At 39.5% G+C, this 20911-nt stretch overlaps 2 protein-coding genes across 4 annotated transcripts in view; one reads left to right on the top strand and one right to left on the bottom strand.

The window, feature by feature from the left end:
• The window catches only part of mrap (melanocortin 2 receptor accessory protein), an 8885-nt gene extending 8700 nt beyond the window's left edge, over positions 1 to 185 (bottom strand). Inside the window, exon 1 of the mRNA XM_072691862.1 lies at positions 96 to 185. The gene's annotated coding sequence lies outside the window, so the exon portion shown is untranslated. The remainder of the gene's footprint in view (positions 1 to 95) is intronic.
• Positions 1 to 20911, top strand: part of wdr62 (WD repeat domain 62) — a 21719-nt gene extending 808 nt beyond the window's left edge. The window contains exons 2-31 of one of the 3 annotated variants that reach the window (XM_072691859.1): positions 2617 to 2708; positions 2810 to 2872; positions 3006 to 3063; positions 3656 to 3826; positions 4104 to 4241; positions 5531 to 5713; positions 6097 to 6257; positions 6747 to 6936; positions 7209 to 7358; positions 7491 to 7651; positions 8309 to 8400; positions 8974 to 9099; positions 9223 to 9293; positions 9375 to 9496; positions 9735 to 9810; positions 10159 to 10270; positions 10356 to 10419; positions 10675 to 10800; positions 11318 to 11433; positions 11594 to 11655; positions 12985 to 13260; positions 14548 to 14636; positions 14816 to 14937; positions 15193 to 15315; positions 15613 to 15724; positions 16007 to 16109; positions 16532 to 16607; positions 17071 to 17808; positions 17998 to 18083; positions 19823 to 20911. In XM_072691859.1, the coding sequence (XP_072547960.1) occupies positions 2617 to 2708; positions 2810 to 2872; positions 3006 to 3063; positions 3656 to 3826; positions 4104 to 4241; positions 5531 to 5713; positions 6097 to 6257; positions 6747 to 6936; positions 7209 to 7358; positions 7491 to 7651; positions 8309 to 8400; positions 8974 to 9099; positions 9223 to 9293; positions 9375 to 9496; positions 9735 to 9810; positions 10159 to 10270; positions 10356 to 10419; positions 10675 to 10800; positions 11318 to 11433; positions 11594 to 11655; positions 12985 to 13260; positions 14548 to 14636; positions 14816 to 14937; positions 15193 to 15315; positions 15613 to 15724; positions 16007 to 16109; positions 16532 to 16607; positions 17071 to 17808; positions 17998 to 18083; positions 19823 to 20074 (4311 nt within the window). In that variant the 3' untranslated portion in view covers positions 20075 to 20911. Of the gene's footprint in view, positions 1 to 2616; positions 2709 to 2809; positions 2873 to 3005; positions 3064 to 3655; positions 3827 to 4103; positions 4242 to 5530; positions 5714 to 6096; positions 6258 to 6746; positions 6937 to 7208; positions 7359 to 7490; positions 7652 to 8308; positions 8401 to 8973; positions 9100 to 9222; positions 9294 to 9374; positions 9497 to 9734; positions 9811 to 10158; positions 10271 to 10355; positions 10420 to 10674; positions 10801 to 11317; positions 11434 to 11593; positions 11656 to 12984; positions 13261 to 14517; positions 14637 to 14815; positions 14938 to 15192; positions 15316 to 15612; positions 15725 to 16006; positions 16110 to 16531; positions 16608 to 17070; positions 17809 to 17997; positions 18084 to 19822 lie in introns of all 3 variants that reach the window. The other 2 variants (XM_072691858.1, XM_072691857.1) reach the window with 2 other exon arrangements.

The following is a 20911-nucleotide window of genomic DNA, read 5'->3' as shown; positions in this document are numbered from 1 at the left end:
GTATGTGCCTGTGTTTAGTAAACCGTTGTCTGGAAAGTTTTAGGAAGGGTGTGGAGTGTTGTGGTGGTCCGCCCTCAACGGGTCTGTTTGCTCACCGGTCAGCGGGGGTGTCCTCTGGGCTGGGAAGTAGTCCGTAAGTTCACAAACATTCATAAAAGTAGACTTCCTCCTCGAAAAGCTGCTTAAAAACTGAGCGAATCACAGAACTGAACTTTCTTAGTGCAGCTTAGCTCAAGTTTGTTGGGCTCTGTATTTGGTGTCTTAGCTTAGTTGAACATCTCGATGATCCATAGTACAGATGGTACAGGTGCTGCCACCAGCACAAAGAGGAATCAGTCAGTTAATGATGATGATGATGATGATGAATAAAATATCACAAATGCACTGGAGTAGGTGGTAACTTTAATAAACTACAAGTCCAATAAAGCTGTGCTTAGCTAAATACACCAGATGTCTATGCTTGCTTGTCTAGTCCCTGTAGAGAACAGCTGAGGATGAGGTGGGGTGGTATGATGGAGCGCCATCCAGTATTTCATGGATGAGGTGGGAGTTGGAGATGAGGTGGGAGTTGGGGATAAGGTGGGAGTTGGGGATGAGGTGGGAGTTGGGGATGAGGTGGGGTGGTATGATGGAGCGCCATCCAGTATTTCATGGATGAGGTGGGAGTTGGGGATGAGGTGGGAGTTGGAGATGAGGTGGGAGTTGGGGATAAGGTGGGAGTTGGGGATGAGGTGGGAGTTGGGGATGAGGTGGGGTGGTATGATGGAGCGCCATCCAGTATTTCATGGATGAGGTGGGAGTTGGGGATGAGGTGGGAGTTGGGGATGAGGTGGGGTGGTAATCATCCAACATCCTGACCTCACTAGCGCTCTTATCACTGAATGCAATCAGATCCTCACTGCAATGCTCCAAAATCTAGTAGAAACCTGTCCAGGGTAATCTCTCTTTTTTTCTCTTGATTTCAGAAGAACAGTTAATGAGCTGCTGTCCAAATACTTTCCTCAATTTATTGTGTACATGCACCTGAGGATGTAGCTAGGTACTTCGCATTTGCACACAAACCGTTATCACAGCAGTTGGCCTTTGCTGTACTGCAGAAGGTTGCAGTATGCAAGTCATAAAACTTGATGGTATGTTTTTTTTTGTTTTTGTTTTTTTTAAATAAATAATAGGTATTGTGTGCTGGGAACATCCTGACCCAGTCTCAGATGATCATCATGAGAATTTTAATGAATCAACACATTCAAAGCGGTCACATGATGCAGCAACAGTCTTTTGGTCAAAACTAGTACGGTCACATCAAGTGCTCCCCAGTGTGGCTTTATGAAGAGGCAGTATCCTGAATTTACTTCTTGAATTCTGTTATTCCCAAAATAAACCTATGACTGTTAACTATTATTACTGTTAACTTTACCAGGAGTTCATCAAAACCTTCTCATAATGCATTTTAAAATTTGATCCTTTACAATTAAGTTACATATTTTTATATTATTTGAACAGGAAAGTGGGTGGTTTTGTTTTGAAATATGTACAGTGGTTATACAGTGCTCATGTTTACTGAGTAACTAAAAGAATAAACTATCTCTAACAAGCTATACACTAGAATATTATTTTTCTTTAGTTGGCCAACTTGCCTTTACACAAAACCTTATCAAACTGGCACAGATGTTCGCTCTGATTGTAGCTATGCCATGTTTTGGTGTCAAACGTGTGTTTACTTTAAACACAACTGTAAATGGGAACCCTGAATTTGATCAAATCTAGGTAGTTTGTAATATTTGTGCTTCAGAAAAAAAATGCTTAGGTGGAAGCTAGCCAGCTAATTGGAGTTTTTTTTTTTTTTAATCCAGGGTTTCTTTTGAAATCAAAAGATTTTAAGGAGTTAGTCCTATCTTTGCTTCAGTAACAGCCTAGGATGGCTTTATACTAGAACATTGCTATGAGGGTGTGGTAGCATTTAGCTACAGGATGGATGACGGACACCACTCCAATTCTTCTTAAAGGTACTGATAAGGTTTTGTGTCTTTCGCTCCACACCACAGCCCAGTGCTGAGAACCTTTAAACCCATCTAGTTGACACTTGGTAATAGGCATGGAGACCATAGGCTCATGTGCGACCACTCCAAGCACAGATTTTACAAGCTGTGTTTACACCTCTGAACACCTGTCTTAGCAAAAGGTGCACCCTGAAGGTGGTCTCTGTTTCGGAGAAACTCTGGAGTAGTTTGTTTGTGGCAAGAGTGTGATTTGATATCAATCTGATCCAACTATCAAGTGTACTCCTCAAGTTTGAGCTAAATGACTTCTGTAGGCAGATGTGCTTTGCATTTAACCTGGTATATTGCCCAGATAATAACTACAGCTATCAAGAAATGCCATATCTGTTGCTGCTGTTGATGTTAAATTGCACAGAAATAAGCACTAGTCCAGAACACAGGACCACCTTCTTGTTTTTACTTTCTTGCTCACCCACCCACCCGACAGGTACACGTTTCCCTGTGTGTACACAAACCAAACCAAGGGGAAAACGCTCCAAGCTTACAAACTAGATAACTGATTCAGACCAGAGCAAACAATCTGTGTGTGAAAACATTATTATTTTTTTTGTTATTGCAGGTTGTTCTGGAGAAGGTCTTGGGGATCACCACCTCCAGCAGCAGTGGCTTGGCCTGTGACCCAAATACAGGTGCTGTTGCATATCCCGCAGGGTAAGATCATACCATCATGGTTTTAGTTGCATGCTGTACAGATTTAATGATTGGAACATTGCTTAACACTGCTTAACCAACACATGGTCATTCTACTGCAGATGTGTGATAGTCATTCTCAATCCTAAGAAAAACAAGCAGACCCACATCTTCAATACATCAAGGTACCAGAGTTAGTAAATGTTGTGCAGTAATTTGGTTCTTATAAGTCACTGCTCTCTGTTTATTGCTTTCGTTCTTTGCAAAAGACTGAGTGAAGGAGGACCGGCTCAGCTTTACTCTGTATTTATTACACAGAAAAACCTTCAGTGCCTTGGCATTCTCCCACAATGGAAAATATTTGGTCACTGGTGAGGTAAGTAGCTGGAAATACAAAAATGAAGGCTTTGTAAGGATTTGTGGTAATTGCTTTTGATAAGCACAAGACTGATCTCTGGCATGTATAGACTTGCCCTCTAAATTTATTTGTCCTATGTCACAGTCGTGTTTCAGCGCTGCACGCAAAGTTACTATTTAATATTTTTTATTGAATGTTTATGTGGTATGAGTTTATTATGTGGTTTAAGTGCTGGTGGGAAACTGACTGGACCTGGGTGATCTGACAGAGATGTATATTTGCGATGACTGTATGTGTGTGAGACACCAGTTCTCTGTGTTGCAATGAGAGAAGAGTGTATGTGTCTCAGCTCAATAAACTGTGTTTAAGAGTTTATCTATGGCACAATTCAAATGTTTTGTCAACTGATGACCACTTTTGTCATTTTTTGTTGGAGTTGGAAACTGTTGGAGTTTACTGAATTTAACTCATTATTTTTGTAATAATTACTGGTACATTATGTCTGTTTATATTTAGTAAAGTTTTATGGGAAAGACCTTTTACATGCGGTTGTTCTTATCAAAGCATTTTTGCATCATGTCTGTCTTCATGTGTCTCTGTGTTTTTGTAGAGTGGACACATGCCGTGTGTCAGAGTGTGGGACGTGACTGAGCGTACACAAGTGGCGGAGGTCCAGTGTCACAAGTATGGCGTGGCCTGTGTTGCTTTTTCTACCAATGGCAGCTACATTGTGTCTGTAGGATACCAACATGACAGAACTGTCAGTGTGTGGGAATGGAAGGTGAGTTTAGAGAGACTCTGTGTTTTCTTCTTTCTTTGTGGTGTTTTGATGTTTCTCTATGAGGTACTCTCTCACCATACATATATTGTTTGTTTTTTAAAAATATCCAGATACTTGTGCCCAATACTGTCATTTTGGAACTGCTGTTCTTTTCTAATTAGTATAAGCATTTTTTTACAGTGTTGCCAGTGGAGACTGGAATGGTCTCTGCTTTAGATTCCACTTTTAAGTGACTTGTAATCAGTGTTTTTATTATGTTTTTTTTCTTTAATGGCAGAGAGGGACAGTTATTGCGTCTAACAAAGTGTCAAGTAGAGTGTTGGCTGTCTCCTTCTCCGAGGACAGCAGCTACTTTGTCACAGCAGGAAACAGACATGTGAAGTTCTGGTACTTGGATGCCTCTAAGGAGAGAAGGGTAAGATTTAAGAACTTTAAAAGCCTGGAGTTAAGATTTAATTTACTGCTCAAGTTAGATTATTTCCTCATTAAGCCTGTGTGTTCTCTGAGCTGATTTAAATTAGCATTGACTGCTGTGTAATTGCCGACTCTTGAATTGAGTCTTCTTTCCCTGCGATCTTTTAATATGTGTGGAAATTTGCAGAACAAGTTAGTGTAAAAGCACATAATCTGAGTGAAAAGGCTTATTATGAGAGGATGTAATGTTGTTTTGACTGCAGCTTCTCTGAGTTGGCGTAAGCCTTTTTCTTTTAAGGATTCTTTGAATACAACTTGTATGTATTTTCTCTGTGCCAGAGTATATATTTCTCTATATTAATGACTAAATACAACATCTTTGAATATTGTTCAGACAGCTGGTCACAGATTTTGCTACATACAGTTTGATTTCAGTTATTTCCACTGAGAATTAGTAGCAGACTTGAAATTAGATGTGATATTAGAGTAAACATTCATACTTATTCATACATTCATAGCGATTTTTATATCATTTTTTAAAACGGGTACATGCTATTGAAAATAATTTAATACTTTTATGTTAAATATATGCCAGATCTAGCCCACAGTCTGATTTTCACCTGGTATTAAGATCATTGGCCTACCCATCCACTAAAGGTTCCAATTTAAAGTTTTAAAAGTTCATCAGATATGAAGTAGACAGTACTGTTTAGAGGTTTTTGGCACATGAGCACATAATTTAGAAGCTTATTTTGAAGAAAGTAGTTGAGATCTTGTGAGCCAATTTGAAGAACAGAGCTTTGTACCAGATTTCCTTCTGGACGCACACAGCAAGCATGCAGAGGTGTTCAATTTCATCAGCAACTCATCTTAGTTAACATCATTAGGCACTGATTTATGAACCAAATGTTGGATAATAACTGTAAATAATATGTGACTCCCATAATGTGAGGAGAGCTTTTAATGTTTTAATTAACACTACATTTTGTGTTCATGCTAATTGTATTTTATATATTATATATGTTATAAATATTTATGCTTTAATAAGCAAATAAACACTACAGATATTTTTTTTACTACTTTACTAGTGCTTAAAACCTTTGCACAGTGCTGTGTATGTCAAGCTTCTATGATGTTTAAAATCGCCCACATCAGTGTGTGTCCAACCTTGTAACACTGTTCCTGCTGTATAAAAAAAGGTTTTGTAGTAGCTGCTGAAAAAAAAGATTTCATCCTGACACCATTTAAAATGCTTTTGCTGTGTTGAGTGACCTTGACTTGCTATTCCAGGTGAACAGCACGGTGCCTCTGATTGGTCGGTCAGGGTTGCTAGGAGAACATCAAAACAGTGAATTCTGTGACTTGGCATGTGGTCGTGGCACCATGGCGAGCAGCACCTACTGTATAACCCACACAGGTCTGCTGTGCCAGTTCAACAGCAACAGGCAGCTGGATTTATGGGTCGACCTCAAAGTAAGTCACATTGCTCAGAAAGACGTCAGTCATGATGAATGATTTCTTTCCCTTAGGTCATTGTTAAATACCATCAGCCATAGACAGAGATTGAACATAAAATAGTTTGTATGTTAATAAAATACAACCATTTCATAACCATACAACACTGATCTGGCTTTAAATGTCATCAAGCACTAGGTTTGATCTTTTGGATATCTTTTCAAAATGGTCAGACTATTTGTATATTTCAGGCAATTTAGCAGTCTTATTGCATCCACTATTGCAAGTTGGCAGTTCCTACACCTGTACTGTATACATATAGTACAATAAAGTATGTGGAGAGTGTTGTATGTTACACCTTAAAGTGTCTTGCTGTTGATTTCTCTGTGTGTGTATTGCAGACAACCTCAGCACGATGCCTATCCGTAAGCGAAGCCTTAGTTTTCTGTGGTTGCGCAGATGGCACAGTGCGGGTTTTTAGCCCACAAAACCTGCACTATGTCACCACTCTGCATCGACCTCACTGTCTAGGAGTGGATCTCTCCCAAAGCATGCACACTGGGTAAGAACTTTGTCACAGGGTGGATAGAGCACATAGGAACTTCTGATTTTAAGTATATGATAACTACAACTTCTCGGTTGTAGTTATGCAATAATACATAGATGTAATAATACATAACTGAATCAAAGTAAAAGACAATAAAGTACATGTATGTACTGAATGCATTTACACTACATGTCCAAATGTGTATAATTGACACATCTGGAACGGTGTTGTCTGTGATGATGGTTCTCCATACAATACTCTTGGGATGAGTTGTGTATGAGGCGAGGTGATGATCCTGACCTAACTAATGCTCACTTGCGGCTGAATGCAATTAAATCCTTGCAGCAATGCTCCAAAATGAAGTAAAAAGGACAGTAGAGACCGTTACTCCTACAAATGCAAAATAAACTCTTCCCTTTTTGTCCCCCTTCTAAAAAAATAGTATATATAATCTTATTTTTAATCTTTGTTTTACACTGTTCCTTTCCCATTACTCTCATCTAGACATCTGTTCACCACACTGCCAGATGCTGAGTATCCAGATACTTTGGCCCTTACACATGACCCTGTAACTGGCCACTTGACATGTGTATATAATGACCACAGTGTGTATGTGTGGGATGTGCATGACATCAACAACGTAGGGAAGGTCTACTCTGCCCTCTATCACAGCGGCTGTGTCTGGAGTGTTGAGGTATGTTTCATTTTCCTTTTTATTTGAAGATAAATTGAAGATTAATAGCAAAATCATATATCATATCATATATGTGTGCATACCTTTTGTGCTTTCTCATATATTACACTTTACGTTTTGTGTTTAATAAAAAAAAGTACTGTAATGCTTTACTTGAATGGTATGGTTTTGGAGAAGGTGTTCATTGCAGAACTTTCCTGGTTATGTAGCTGCAGAGATTTTTCAAGTAATGTTTTGATAAACACCCTTTCACATGTATACACTTTCATCAGACCTACCCGGAGTTGGAGAATTCGGCTGCAACTCTCTTGCCTGGCTCTTTCCTTACCTGCTCATCTGATAACACCATTCGCCTCTGGAACAGTGATTTTCAGCAGAGCCAAAATCAAAACGGTGACCTTCACCGCAACCTCTACAGTCAGGTAAATGCAGAGTTTAAGATTTTTTGTAATATTAGGCTACATTGTTCTTTTTGTACTGGATTTCTGATTGATTTCCCATCTCTACTAGTAAGAGACTGTGTGTGACACTGTGTGTTTGTGTGCGTGTTGAAGGACCTGGTGAGGATTGTGTATGTGGATAAGGACACTGGGCACCTAAAGGCTCAGGCTGAGCGAGGAGAAGGCAGCATGGATGGCAAGTTTGGAATCAGAGTGCTGGGAATCAGTCCAGATGGGCAACACCTGGCAGCTGGAGATCGGAGTGGGAATCTTCGGTAGGAGATGCACACTAACACATTCAAACCCCATTCTGTGTCCCTTTTTCTTGTGTGTTTTCACTGTGGGCCAAACCAAATGCATGGATATAATATCTGTGTACTTGTTTCCTCTGGTCCAACTATGCCTAACTACAACCTAAACTTTGCTGATGAGTTGTGAAAACTCATGGATGAAGTGAATAATATGAATTATCCTGTAACTCTGGCACATGTCATGGTCTGGAATACATGTTTGAGAGTAACTGAACAGTTGAATAGTTGACCTGTTGGATGCAGTAGAAATTGGGAAGTGGGAAGACCTGATCAATGATCTAAGGCTAAGTCATCATGGCTGGACAACTTCAAAACAAAAAGGCTTGCTGGAGGGAAAGGGGGAGCTTGCCCATGCTTATCCCTGTCCATCATCAAAAGTGCCTACAGTGAGCATACGGCTTGTGTAACTGTAACCTGTAGCAGTGGAAGAAAGTTGAAAGAGTCCTGTCGATGGTCTGGTGCATACTGTTTACTGTTTGGAACAAAAAGTCCAATTCATGGCAACTCCACCTTAACTTTAAATTGAAGGACTTGAGGCAGCTGCTGCAAATCTCTTGGTGCCAGATGCCACATTGCTCCTGATAGGTTAGGATATTTTGAGCCATCCTTTTTTCTATTTAGGATCTTTGGACTTCAGTTCATGGATGAGCTCCTGAAGATTGAGGCCCATGACTCTGAGGTCTTGTGTCTGGCCTTCTCTCCGACCGAGACTGGTAAGGTTTCTTCTAGTTTATAGAAAACAGTAACTAGTTAGGAGATGGATAAAGTTTTGGATTTCAGTTATTTTGTCAGTAGTGCAATTTAACATAATAGTTTTCATTTGAAGAACTGTACAGTACTTAACAGTAGTTGCAGTTCTTTATTGGAATAAGCATGAATAGATTTCTAGTGATTTAAGAAAAAAATATTAAACAAACAAATAAAAACACACGTTAATGAACTTGTGTCTAGTAATTTCCTTACTGGCATTACAATTTAGTTACTTGGTAAGTGTCCAGAAAACCACCCCTTTGTAGTTAGACAGTGATGAGTGTTTCAGATACAGTCTGCAGATGTTTGTCAGAAGGTTAAATAACTATCAGTAAAAGCAGCTTATCCCTGTACATCTGAGTGGTGGTGGTATTATATAGGCCTTAGCATGGTTTGCTCAGGTGGCCATGTTTTATGCTGAACCCAGAGATCTCAGGTCAGCTGAATGTTACTTTTCAGTAATCTGAGGAATGGTACAAATCTATGCTACTCCCAATTTTATGTTCTTCTCTCCACACTTGAATCTTCCCTGCTAGGTTTGCAGCTGCTGGCCTCAGCCAGTCGTGATCGACTCATACATATTTTCAACGTGGAGAGTAACTACAATCTTGTACAGACTGTTTATGACCATTCAGCATCTGTCACTGCCATGAAGTTTGCAGGTCAGTTGGGGAATATTATAAATGTTAATGCATTGTTCCCCTTTATTTGCTTTTTTCCTGTTCTGCAGAAATCTCTTTGAAGATTGAAACTTGCTCACTATAATAATGTCTTTATTATAACAGGTGTGGGTTCAAAGGTGTGCATGGTGAGCTGCGGCGCTGACAAGAGCATCTACTTCCGCTCTGCCGAAAAGGTCAGTGCACCTAATTGTAATATATTACATTATGTCCCCTTTAAAATGAACTCAAAAGAAAGGTGATGTTGCTGATTACAGTCCTCAGAGAGCCTGGCTTTCTCAAGATCGCATCATGTGGTGGAGAAAAGCACATTATATGACATGGACCTGGATGCCACAAGCACTCACACTGCTATTGCTTGCCAAGACCGCAACATTAGGTAATAGGTTTGTTGGGTACCTTCTGGCCTTACAGATTTATAACATTTTTCAATATAAGACTCCCTGCAGTTTGATTTAACAACATTAGAATTTTGTTTGGGTTCTGTGCATTTAGTTTTACCAAGTATTATCATAAATTATACATTCTCTTCAGACAAGTCTTGGCGGTTGAAAAGTCATCTTCAGATTAGTGCATCATAGTGCAAATTTCATTTATTTTTCATTTGCCTCTTTTAGGGTATATAATGTAAAGAGTGGAAAGATGAAGAAATGCTTTAAAGGTTCTGCAACTGATGATGGCACCCTACTCAAGGTGAGTGAGGGAGTTTGTTACAGTGAAAGCGCTACAGAATCCATTTTTGCATAGGTTTCCTGAACCAAACAGTTCATTAAGCCGTGCTTACTGATGTAAAGAAGACAGGTCAGACTTCTCATATACATGTGTATATATTATCCTATATTGTCAAATATAACTCCTTTGTTCAGCTGTATGGATTTAAATATGATGTTAAAACCTTTAAAACACTAGTGCATAAACTTTGTATTGAATCTTGACTTTGGAATCAGTAATTACTTTCAGTCTGAAAATAAGCATCACTACACCTTTTTATAAATTGTTAGATTTTAAACATTCACACTTTTTCTCCTCTCCTGCCCTCAGGTGCAGCTGGATCCTTCTGGGATGTTCTTGGCCACCAGCTGTTCAGACAAAAGCATCTGTATTTTTGATTATGAATCCGGGGAGTGTGTGGCCACGTTATTTGGGCACTCTGGTGAGTTTCTTCTTTTGGCCTCATTCTACCCTACAGAACTTTTGGGATTGTCAAGCTTCTCTTTTGTCTTATTTTTCTTCCACAGAAATTGTTACCGGAATGAAGTTCAGTCCAGACTGCAGAAACCTAATCACTGTGTGTGGTGACAGGTATACCTCTTGCTCTCTTTTTCTCTGCCTCTCGCTCTCTCTGGCAGAGAAAGCCAAAGGCAGTTTGACACAAAGGAAGTTGTGTTGGTTGCATTTCTGTTGCATAGGATGATACTAAAGTTTCACAGACTGTAACGGTACATGACTTATACATATTACACATCTCTTTTTGTTTTCTGCCATCACATTTTCAGTGACTGAGTGATGATTATTTGATGTTGAATGTGTTTGTGTGTATGTGTGTCTCTTTCTTAGCTGTGTGTTTGTATGGAGACTGTGCTCTCAGATGACTAACTCCATGAGGAAGAGACTTGCTGAGCAGAGACGGCGAGCAGGTCAGAGGAACGTGGGCAGAGTTACCAGCAAAGAGCAAGTAATCAGGTACAACTAATACACTCTTGTGATTTTATCATTTTATGCCAATATACCAATATGTGGTAAGTGCATTTTTATAATGTGACCTACATAAAACGGTCACATAATTCTTTAATGACTGACAAGTCATTGATCTAACACCCACTACTGACTGGTTAACTGTGTCAAATTGGAAAGGGGAGGGTCTGGTTGTGGTGTAAGTTCCAGATTAGCTATTAGATTGACAGATGAACTTGCTTCAAACTGAGCAGGTTTGATTCTGTCTCTCCCAAAAATAAATGAATAAATACATATTATTTAAGTGTTAAAGAAATGCTTTATCTTGAACTTTTTGCCTTTTAAAATCAGGTTACCTTTGCTCATATAGCTATTCATAGTAAGAAATATTTTGACCAGGAGTTCCTACACTTTTGCATGCCGCTGTATATTATGGCCTAATACATTAAACATATTTTAAACAGCAAAAGCTGCAAGATGAATAGATCTAAATGTAATCTAAAGTATTGTGTTCTCCCTCATTAAGGAGGGAGACTTACATTGCTGTACCTCGTGTGGAAATGGCCCAGACAGAGGAGGTAGAAGAAAATAGCACGATGGAGAGTATCCCCCAGACCCCGGCCAGGGTAGACTCCAGTATAGGTGAGTTAATGAAGGCAATGGCTTGTTTCCTTTTATGGTATTTTGAAGGGGGAATGATGTGGAAGCCAGTTGTACATTTAAGGACATTTCTTACTGGGTCCTTCTTTCCTTTTTAAAAGAAGTTACTTGTTATTTAATTACAAGTGAATGCTTGTTTTAGAGAGTCTGGATCTCATGATGCCACAGACCAATGGACGACTGCCGATGTGGGCTCGCAGATTGGTATGTACCTCACACTGTGTGTCTAACACAAAAAAATACAAAAAAGTAAAAAAGTGGGGGTGGGGGGAGATGTGTTGGTTTTGATGAATAAATAAATAAATAAATAAATCCATCAAAAGATAATTTAACAGTGAGGTGGTAATGCAGTGAATTATATAGTAAATTTAAGGATGGTAGACTACAAGTTTACTGTTGCTTCCTGCCCAAAACTTTAGACCAATAGATTTTTACGTTAAAATTTTAGCTTGCATTTGCACTGATGCACAGTGCTGGGGCATCACAGCGCCCCCTGCTGGCTCACAAACTATTCTTTTAAGTTAGGAATTTTCCCGAGAAATGTTGTTGCAGGCGGAATTTTGCTCCTTATTTGCCGTCTCCATATTGGAATTTTCTTTTCCATCTTAAATGCTGCAGCTCTAACATTCTTTTGCCTGTACAGAACTTCTACACCGTTTAAAGTAGAATGGATAATTTTAATGACAAGCTCTGATGAGCCAAATAAATGAAGGTGAATAAGTGCCTGGAGATATTGTTCTTTGATTTTTATTTATAGAGAGATCTGTGCAGACTTTAGACCTGGGTATGACGGTTATTATGAACATTTTAAGATCTTCTATTTTTTTTTTTAATTTTTATATATTTTTTTAAATAATGAATTAGCGGAATTATGAAATTAGATTTTGTCCAAATTAAGGAGTTAATGTATTGGCTATTGGATCAGCCCAGAAATTTGTATAATGACAAAGGTAATTATCTAAAACCATTCTATAGACTCTCTTTATAAATAGAATTAAACACAGGTTTAAGACTGATGCAATCAGAAGATCGCTCTAATTGGCTGCTGCATGCAGTCAGAAGATCTCTGTCCTCTTGTGTTGAGTCTCAATTTAAAAAGTCCAGGCTGACACTTAATAATAAATAAATAGGCAGGATATTCTACTCTACTCTGGGTTAGCGGGTATATACAAATGTTTGGATTTTTTTATGACCTCAAAATTAATAAAACATAAACTTGAAAAACAAAGTGACTTACCATATATGAACTGCATGCACTCAAATTAACATTTTTAAAACCTTTAACTTTGCATGCTACATAAAATAAAAAAATAATAAAATGGAAGACCATAAAATATGTTATAGTGATATAATACGGGTCAATTAAGCCAGCTAAAGACATTTTCGACCTATGCTATTGCGTGCCAGCCACTACTAACTGTCCCCGTGTGTGTGTGTGTGTGTGTGTGTGTGTGTGTGTGTGTGTGTGTGTGTGTGTGTGTGTGTGTGTGTGTGTGTGTGTGTGTGTGTGTGTGTGTGTGTGTGTGTGTGTAGGGTGCTGGAGTTGGCAGCAGTGTGAATCCCACTGGACCTAGTGCCACTCAGTACCAGCCACAGGGGCGCTGGGCTTTGCATGCTGACCCACTGGTTGTTCGTTCAGTGTTGGAGACGAGGAGCCTTCAACTGCCCCTCTCTCACACTCCCAGTAGAGCAGAGGAGGATGAGGAAGACTTTGAAGAACACGAAGATGTGGATTTTCATCCTCAGAGTCTAGACAGTCTTCTAGATGAAGAGGAAGAGGGTGATGTAGAAGAGGACTATAGTGAGAGGGTTTGTAGAGCATATAACATTGGTGCAGTGGTTGTTATATTTTTTCCATTTGTGCTTGTTTTTAAAGAAATAATATTTAAATGTCTAATTGAGAAACTGTCTTTGCATTGTAACATCACAACATGTAGAATTAGAATTTTTGGAGTGTTTAATTTATAAAAGTAAAATATTTTTGAACAAAAGCTGGGCTTTATAGTCCCCTTTATAGCTTTAGTCCTCCTTTATAGCTCTAGCCACAAGCTAATGGGGCAGTGGTGGCTCAGCGGTTAGAGCGCCGGGATATCGATAACAGGGTTGTGGGTTCGATTCCCAGGCTCGGCAAGCTGCCACTGTTGGGCCCTTGAGCAAGGCCCTTTACCCTCTCTGCTCCCCGGGCGCTGGAGTTGGCTGCCCACCGCTCTGGGTGTGTGTGTGTACTCACTGCCCCTAACACGTGTGTGTGTGCGAGTGTGTGTTCACTACCAGATGGGTTAAATGCGGAGGACACATTTCGCTGTACAGTCCACACTGTACAGTGACGAATACGTGCACCTTTATCCTTTATCCTTTAATGTCATTTCCAGGCTAACTAACTAGCCGCAAGCTAACATATGATCTGTTGCAGTATAATATGCTGTGATTATAATACAATGCATTGCAATACGTTTTTATGTGATGCATTCTGTTATTATATCTCTGCTGTCTATATTTTAGCTGCATCTTGTTTCATTATCAATTTATATACAGAAAATACTGCACTGTACAAATTACTCCTCCTTTTGAGTATGAAAGAATTCTGAATCCAGCTCTACTTAGATTAGGGTTGTCAAATATGTGGCATGTGGGATGGAACAGGCCTGGTCTTTCTCTGGCTGTGAATTAAATTTGTATTATTAGTGAAATCAATGGAGTTCTGCCACTTAATACAATAAATCTGCTCTCAAAACCACACTGACTGTAGGTATGAGCAGACCGACAAACTCTGCCATTCTGAATCTTTCCTTTACTGGGGTGGGTCAGCAGACCGTCAAATCAATCAAATTTTGTTTTGGGCAAACCAATTCCATGTCTCTTTTCAAAAGAAGCATGCACAGTGTTTGTTTTTCTAATAACAATAGGTCTTAATCCCCTACAGCTGGAATGCATGTACTGTGCCCCATTACCTTGAGTTTGCCACCCCTGTTTTAGATGTTTGCCATGTATGTTGCCAGTATCGGCTTATGCTTTGTTTGAGTTAAGTTGATTAAGTAAACTGATGTGTCTGATGTTTGACTCTAGGCGTCTGAACAGTTTAGTTCTGTGCTTCAGGAAACAGACCTGCAGTTGCTCAGCTCTTCAGAGACCAATGACTATATCCTCTATCCAGCCAACAGCACTGCTCTGTCCACCACTGTAGGGTAAGCTGCTTAAAACTGTAAATTCTCTGTAAGATTATTTGCCATAGTAAGCCATTGTCTTTGTCTAGTCTTTACAAAAGCTCAGGTTTGTCAGTATGACTGGCTTGATGTGGACCCATCCCAACACACACACACACACACACACTTGAGTGAGTACACCTGTGCTCTTATCACTGTAGGGAGTTTGATGTGAAGGGACTTTGTGAAGCTGTCGAAACGGATCCTGAAGAAGAGGAGCTGAGTCCAGACAGTGCCTGCTCAGCTGAGAGTGACCAGGTGCACAGTGACCAGACCCATGACCGTGAGTTATCATCACTATTTATACAGAGATAAAGAGTTTAGGATTGTCTAAGACCTTGGTGAAGGCTTGAGCATCTTTTGTGTAATTATAAGTCAAAGTTTAGGACAATTAGTAGTAAATGTGCATGCATTTAACTATGTTATTTGTATAAATGTTAGATGGGACTGTATAATTAATTGTTATAATCAGCAACCTACTGACGCACTACTTTTAAATTGTGTCCACGGTCATGTTTGAATATATCTTGCATTTTAGAGGACACCGACTCGCTCAGTCAAGCGAGCTCCATGGGTAGTTCTGGAGTGGAGGAAGAGGATGATGAAGAGCCTGCAACACTTTTGCATCAGCACTTCGACACGCTAGCTGTGGCCGCCAACGGTAAAAGCATTTACATATGCAAAGAGCACTTGATCTGAACATCTCGATGTTCTTTACAGTTAACAATAATTCAAATGGCCTAGCATGTGATCTACAATGAACGTGAATGATCTTCAGGCTATCGCTGTTCATAAAAACCATGTATCTCAAAAATGGCTGCCAAAACTGCCAAATTCAGTTATTCACATCAAAAATGGAGATTAAAGGTTTTCATGTGACAACAAAAATGTAAAACCAGGAAGAATTTTAGAAGAACTGTTTTTATAACTTATATAACTCTCTGTAAATCTCTTGCAGAAAAGTTTAACACAGATCTGCGCAGTCTGCAGCCTACCAATGAGAGCAACTTCCTCAATCCTCGCCTAAGCCTCTCTGCTCGCTTCCTCTCACGCTTCCAGAGCCGCATTCGGTTAGTCTGCAGCACACACTGCACACTTGCACACAGTTGTGGTCAAAAGTTTGTGTACACTCATAATGGACATGAATATCCTGGCAAATTGGGCTTTCAGTGGAATTGGGGCAGAAGTGAACAACAGCACAAAACTCAATTATTAGAAATTATTAATAATTATTAATTATTATTATGGTGGTGATTCTTAAGGAAGCTCAGGGAAAGTGGGAGGTAATTTGCTTTAGACTCATACAATGCAGGGTCGTGTAATAAAACTTATTTTTGTCTTTTCTCTACCAGTGGCACAGGAATAGGAAGTGGTACTGTATACCGGCCTGGAGCTTGCCTGCCCAGTATCCCAGATGAGTCAAACATTAGCTCTGCAAGCCATGAGAAAACTGAGGTATTACAGACGCACAGTACAGTATAGTATGATACACATGTAACCCTTGCAATTTGAGTTGCATTTGAAAATCATAGGATTTAAAACATTTAAGACGAACATGTACTTTAAAGATTAACGATTACATTACATTAGAGGTTCTGTAAGTAGTCCACAAATGAGTGGCTAAATAAAACATGTTTGTAGCAATGTCCTGTTCAAGAGTATTGTTCCGCCTAATTGTCCTCTGGAGGGAAAACATTTTAAACAGTTGTAGTTGTAGTTAGTGTCATATTCTGTTAACACATGAGATGAAATGCTGTTATGATTATGTTCCAAGATGGGGCAGTTCCTCTTGACTAACCCACTGCAACATAAACCAAGTAAAGCTGAGACTGAAATGATTGTATCCTTTGTGTCTTTTTTTTTTTTTTTACCCCAAGGACAATTCAATGCTGTTTACTGAGGCTTGTGGCCCCAATGGTACAAAAACGGACCAGAAGAAAAAACAGAAAAGTGGTAAGATCCATGTGTCAATGTCAAATATCCATGTCACGTTTTCTGAGGCATTTTAGCCTCAAATTGCAGAATGATTAAGCATTTTAGATTTTTAGGGCAATAAAATTAAAAACACAATTGAGTTGAATCTTCTTAACTCTTATCCTTCAGCCACCAGGAAACGCTTCTCTGTTTCTGATAAGAAATCTCATCGCAGCCTCTGCTGCAAAAACGTTCTTGGAGGTGTGTGTGTATGAGGATGTGAGAAACAGAAAGATGCTTAAATATCTTATATAATAATTCACTCTACTGGGAATTGGGATGGTGTGTTTGGTTTCTGCTGGGTTTTTTGGTCTATTTATTTTATTTTATTTTATTTTTTGGGGGGACCTGGTTTCTGTATGTTTAGGTTGTAATTTCCATTTTCATGTCAATCACCTCTGAACTAAGTGACAAAATAACACCAATACTTTGTCTTTCACAGACGTTACAGTGAAATCAGTGGTTGCACAAGCGAATGTCCAAAATGCCACCAGCAATCCAAGCATTTTTGATGCCAAAGCTGCCAGCCTTACCACTGACAAAGCAGTCTCTTTTACCTCGGGTACCACAAAATTCACCAACCAAAGCGACACGGCTCCTGTTGCCAGTTCCTGTGCCAAACATGGCTTCACTGATGAGAGCCTCAGTGTATGCCCAGTGATTGAGCATCATTGTGGAGGTGAGGTACTAAGGAACGCCTCATTGTCTAACCAGGACCTCAGTGCGAATCTGGAGTGTAAAGAGAACCTTCCACCACCCAAGCCTATAAAGCAAGCACCTCCTCAAGCACCCCCTGCTCTTGGTAATCACAGTGCCCGGGCCGCGCTCCACTTGGACCTGTCTGCTCCTCACTGTGCCAGCATGCCACCTGCTTCACTTAAAACTCTCAGGAGCCAAGTGGGACATATTGACCCTCTTTGTAGACAGGCTTTAGTAAGTCCGACAGAGATGCGGTCACTTGGAAAGAACAGTCGAAAGCGGATCAGTAATATTGAGGAGAATCTGATACCAAAGTCATCCAGCAAGCTCACATCTGGGCCTGTGGCACCTGCAGCAAAACACAGTCCTCTTGCAGCACCAAGGAAGAGCTTTGGAAATGCTCAATCAGTGTCACGGTGCAATAAAGCTAAGTCGACCCCGTCAGAGGCCCCAATGGAGGGAACAAAGCCTGTAGACTCAGGTATTTTGCTTTCCACACCCTGTAAACCTCGTGCCTGTGATTCCATCATTAGTATTAAAATGCCTTACCTTTTGATGTGGAATTGGATTTTAGAATACATTTGTGATGTATTTCACTTCAGGATGCCTACAAATATGCTGAAGGTTTATGATTTGGGTGTTCATGTAGCTGTCTGTCTACCTCTTTTAGAAGAGACCACAGCTCTGCAGGCATGTAAGGAGATTGTAAATGAGCTCCAGCACACCATGCAGAAAGCAGTCGGCCTTTACTGTAAAGTAAGTCCAACCTCTTATTTGTTTTGTTTGTGAAATTGCATTATTGAATTATTTCTTACTCATGTAGACCACTTAATTTTTTTCCTTTTATTTCCTTACATCTTTATTTCCTTAAATCTCTACGTGTATGGCAGCCTTTTTATTTCAGGCATTTCATCAAACAAAGATGAGTTACCTGAATTTGCAGTCTATGAATGGCATAAAGTCACCCAACAGCAATGTGAAAGACTAGTGGAGAGCCTGCCAAGACATAAAAGCTGTGATTGGCAGTTAAGGTTATTTCACCATAGTGATTTTTAAATGCTCTCGAACTTTAAATATTAGTACTGTGTGGTTTAAATTTAAATATTAACTTTTGCGTAATAATTATTATAAAAATAATTTATTTGCATTATTTGAGCAGTTGTCATTTTTGCAAATAAATGCTCTATATAGCAATATTTTTATTTGGGATTTAGGGGAAATGTTGTCCCTGGTTTATGAAATGCAACTACTAACTACAACTAATTTCCCTAAACGCACTGCCTATAAATTGTAAAACCAGAGAAACTGATAAAGTAGGGTGATCTCTTTTCCAGAGCTCTATATAAAGCTAAAAGTATAAATAATACAGGTACAAGTTGGTATATCTGCTCATTTTTGACTGTAGTTTGAATTAAAAACAGTACAGGGTTCAATTTTCTCCTGCAGACACTCTCTTAAATGTGTTAAATTAATGTGTTAAAAGTAATTCCACTAAAACCACTTCTTCACTCATTGGAACTCTATTTAGTGGCAAACTGGTATAGTACACCCACACACACACTCTCCTTAACTGACAAAGACAAAAGTGTTTACAGTTTTGATCATAAAAGACTTTCCAGAAGCATAAAGCATCTAGTCCTTTTAACTACCTTAGCACACTAAAACCACACCAGTGTATTTGTATCTAGCTGTTTTTGTGGATGTAGTGTAGTGTAGAGCTAAGCTGAAAAAACACTTTAGTTTAACATATTGGTGGTGCAAAATTTTAGATCATTTAGGGGGAAAAACAAAACATGTAAAATGGGCCAAATCCCATAGATACCACATGGTTGATTTAACACATTTGGGAAAGAAGAAAACCAAGTGAACAGTAACTTTGCATTACATGCAAAAATGTTCTCCACAAAGGACTTGTTTACTAATTTGCAGTTATTTGACCATACCTTTTGCATACAACCATAACTAAGAAAAAAAAACTTGTAAATTATTTCTTTTTTATTAATTAGACACAAGGAAGCCTCCTTTGTAGTAGCACATAGTATATAGTTGTTTAACAAACGATGGGTAACGCCTGTCATTATTACAAAGCAGTTCTTGCTTCCTCTTGACTTGACTTTAATGGAACAGCGCAGAACCCAATGTCAGTTTGTTTAAATGTAGACCTTTCTCAGCCATTAGCCAAGTATGCCTCATGTTTTCCATGCTATCTGTCTGCTGGTGATTTGCCGTCTACAGTGGCCACATTTAGAAACTTGCTTCATGGTATTGAACTACTGTGACAAAAGAAAGTCACAGGATTAGAGGAATGAACAGTTTCCATGTTTTCTTCTGTCTGCCCACGTCCTCTGGTGCGTGTGGCTGATCGACAGCGATTTCTGAGCTTTGGTCAAAACCACAAGATTTTGTGTGTGTGTGCAGAATAATGTATTACTCATATTTTAGTTCCGTGATTCATAAGCAGTTGTGTTGTCTTTTTCCCCTTCCTCTCCTTGTAGCTTCAGGCCACCAGTGAGCTGTCAGTGCAGCAGGTGCAGATGAAGAGTATCCTGCAGGAGGCCTTTGCAGGGATCCTGCAGGACCTGGATGTCGTCTGCCCACAGAACCTCTGTTCATCTGCTTCCCAAACGTCTCGCCCACCTCCTGAAGACTCCCCTAGCCGGCAGTTGAGGGATGAGCGGGCCATGGCCCTGCTGGAAAAGTACTCTGAGATGCTTCTGACGCGTGTGGCTGAGAAGAAGACGGACTGAGTTATCATACACTTAAATTTCTTGAGAGTCTTGAGGGAATGTTTATCGGTCGTGATGACTATGGGCCTGTTGATGAAAATCTACTCCCCCTTGAAACGTGTTTTACATTTGTTCCCAGTATTACGGAGCCAGATCTCTGCTTGAATTAATTTCAAGTGTTTGCAGTATTTCGTTTCAGCTCTGAGTATTGAGCAATGGTTGGTAGCATTTCTGCAAATAATTTATTACGGCACAGTGATTTTATTACTACACAGTGATGATCATTTGTGCCATTGTTTACCATTTCAATTCAAAACTCAAGATTTGTGCTTATTGTAAATTGTTTTACTTAGTTTTAACACCCCCCTCCCCCCCCAATAAATAAATGTTTTCTAGCGATCAGGGTAAAGCCTTTAAGTCGTACAGACCAGGACACTGTGCTTCCAAGCTAACTTTGGTCTTTTCAAAGGAGTTTGGCTTTCTTTAATAAATCATTATTTTATAAAATCCAGTATTACCAGTGTTTGTGTTAAAAGTTAATTGTCACAAGTTTGGTGTTGCCGTTTTTAGTTCTTGGCCTCATTTTACCATCACTGTCCTAGCTGTGATAACACCTGTGTCACCCACTCACACCCACCTGTTCTGCTTTCTGTCGCCCCTCGGGACGATTGTGTTGCACAAATCCTGTTGAGTTTTCACGTTGTGTACCTCAAGCACAAGTGCGGGGAGAAGTAAGTGACTCATGCCTAAGCTTTGGCTTGGTCCACTCTCAGCTTTTACTTTGTAAAAGAGCCTGTAAATATATTTTTTTTAACCTGTTTTGGGTTTTGTTTTTAATAAAGAATGTTAAAAACTTTG

Source organism: Salminus brasiliensis, chromosome 11 (assembly GCF_030463535.1).
Source record: "Salminus brasiliensis chromosome 11, fSalBra1.hap2, whole genome shotgun sequence".
NCBI classification, from domain to species: Eukaryota; Metazoa; Chordata; class Actinopteri; order Characiformes; family Bryconidae; genus Salminus; species Salminus brasiliensis.
This window is presented reverse-complemented; position numbering and strand designations above follow the sequence as displayed.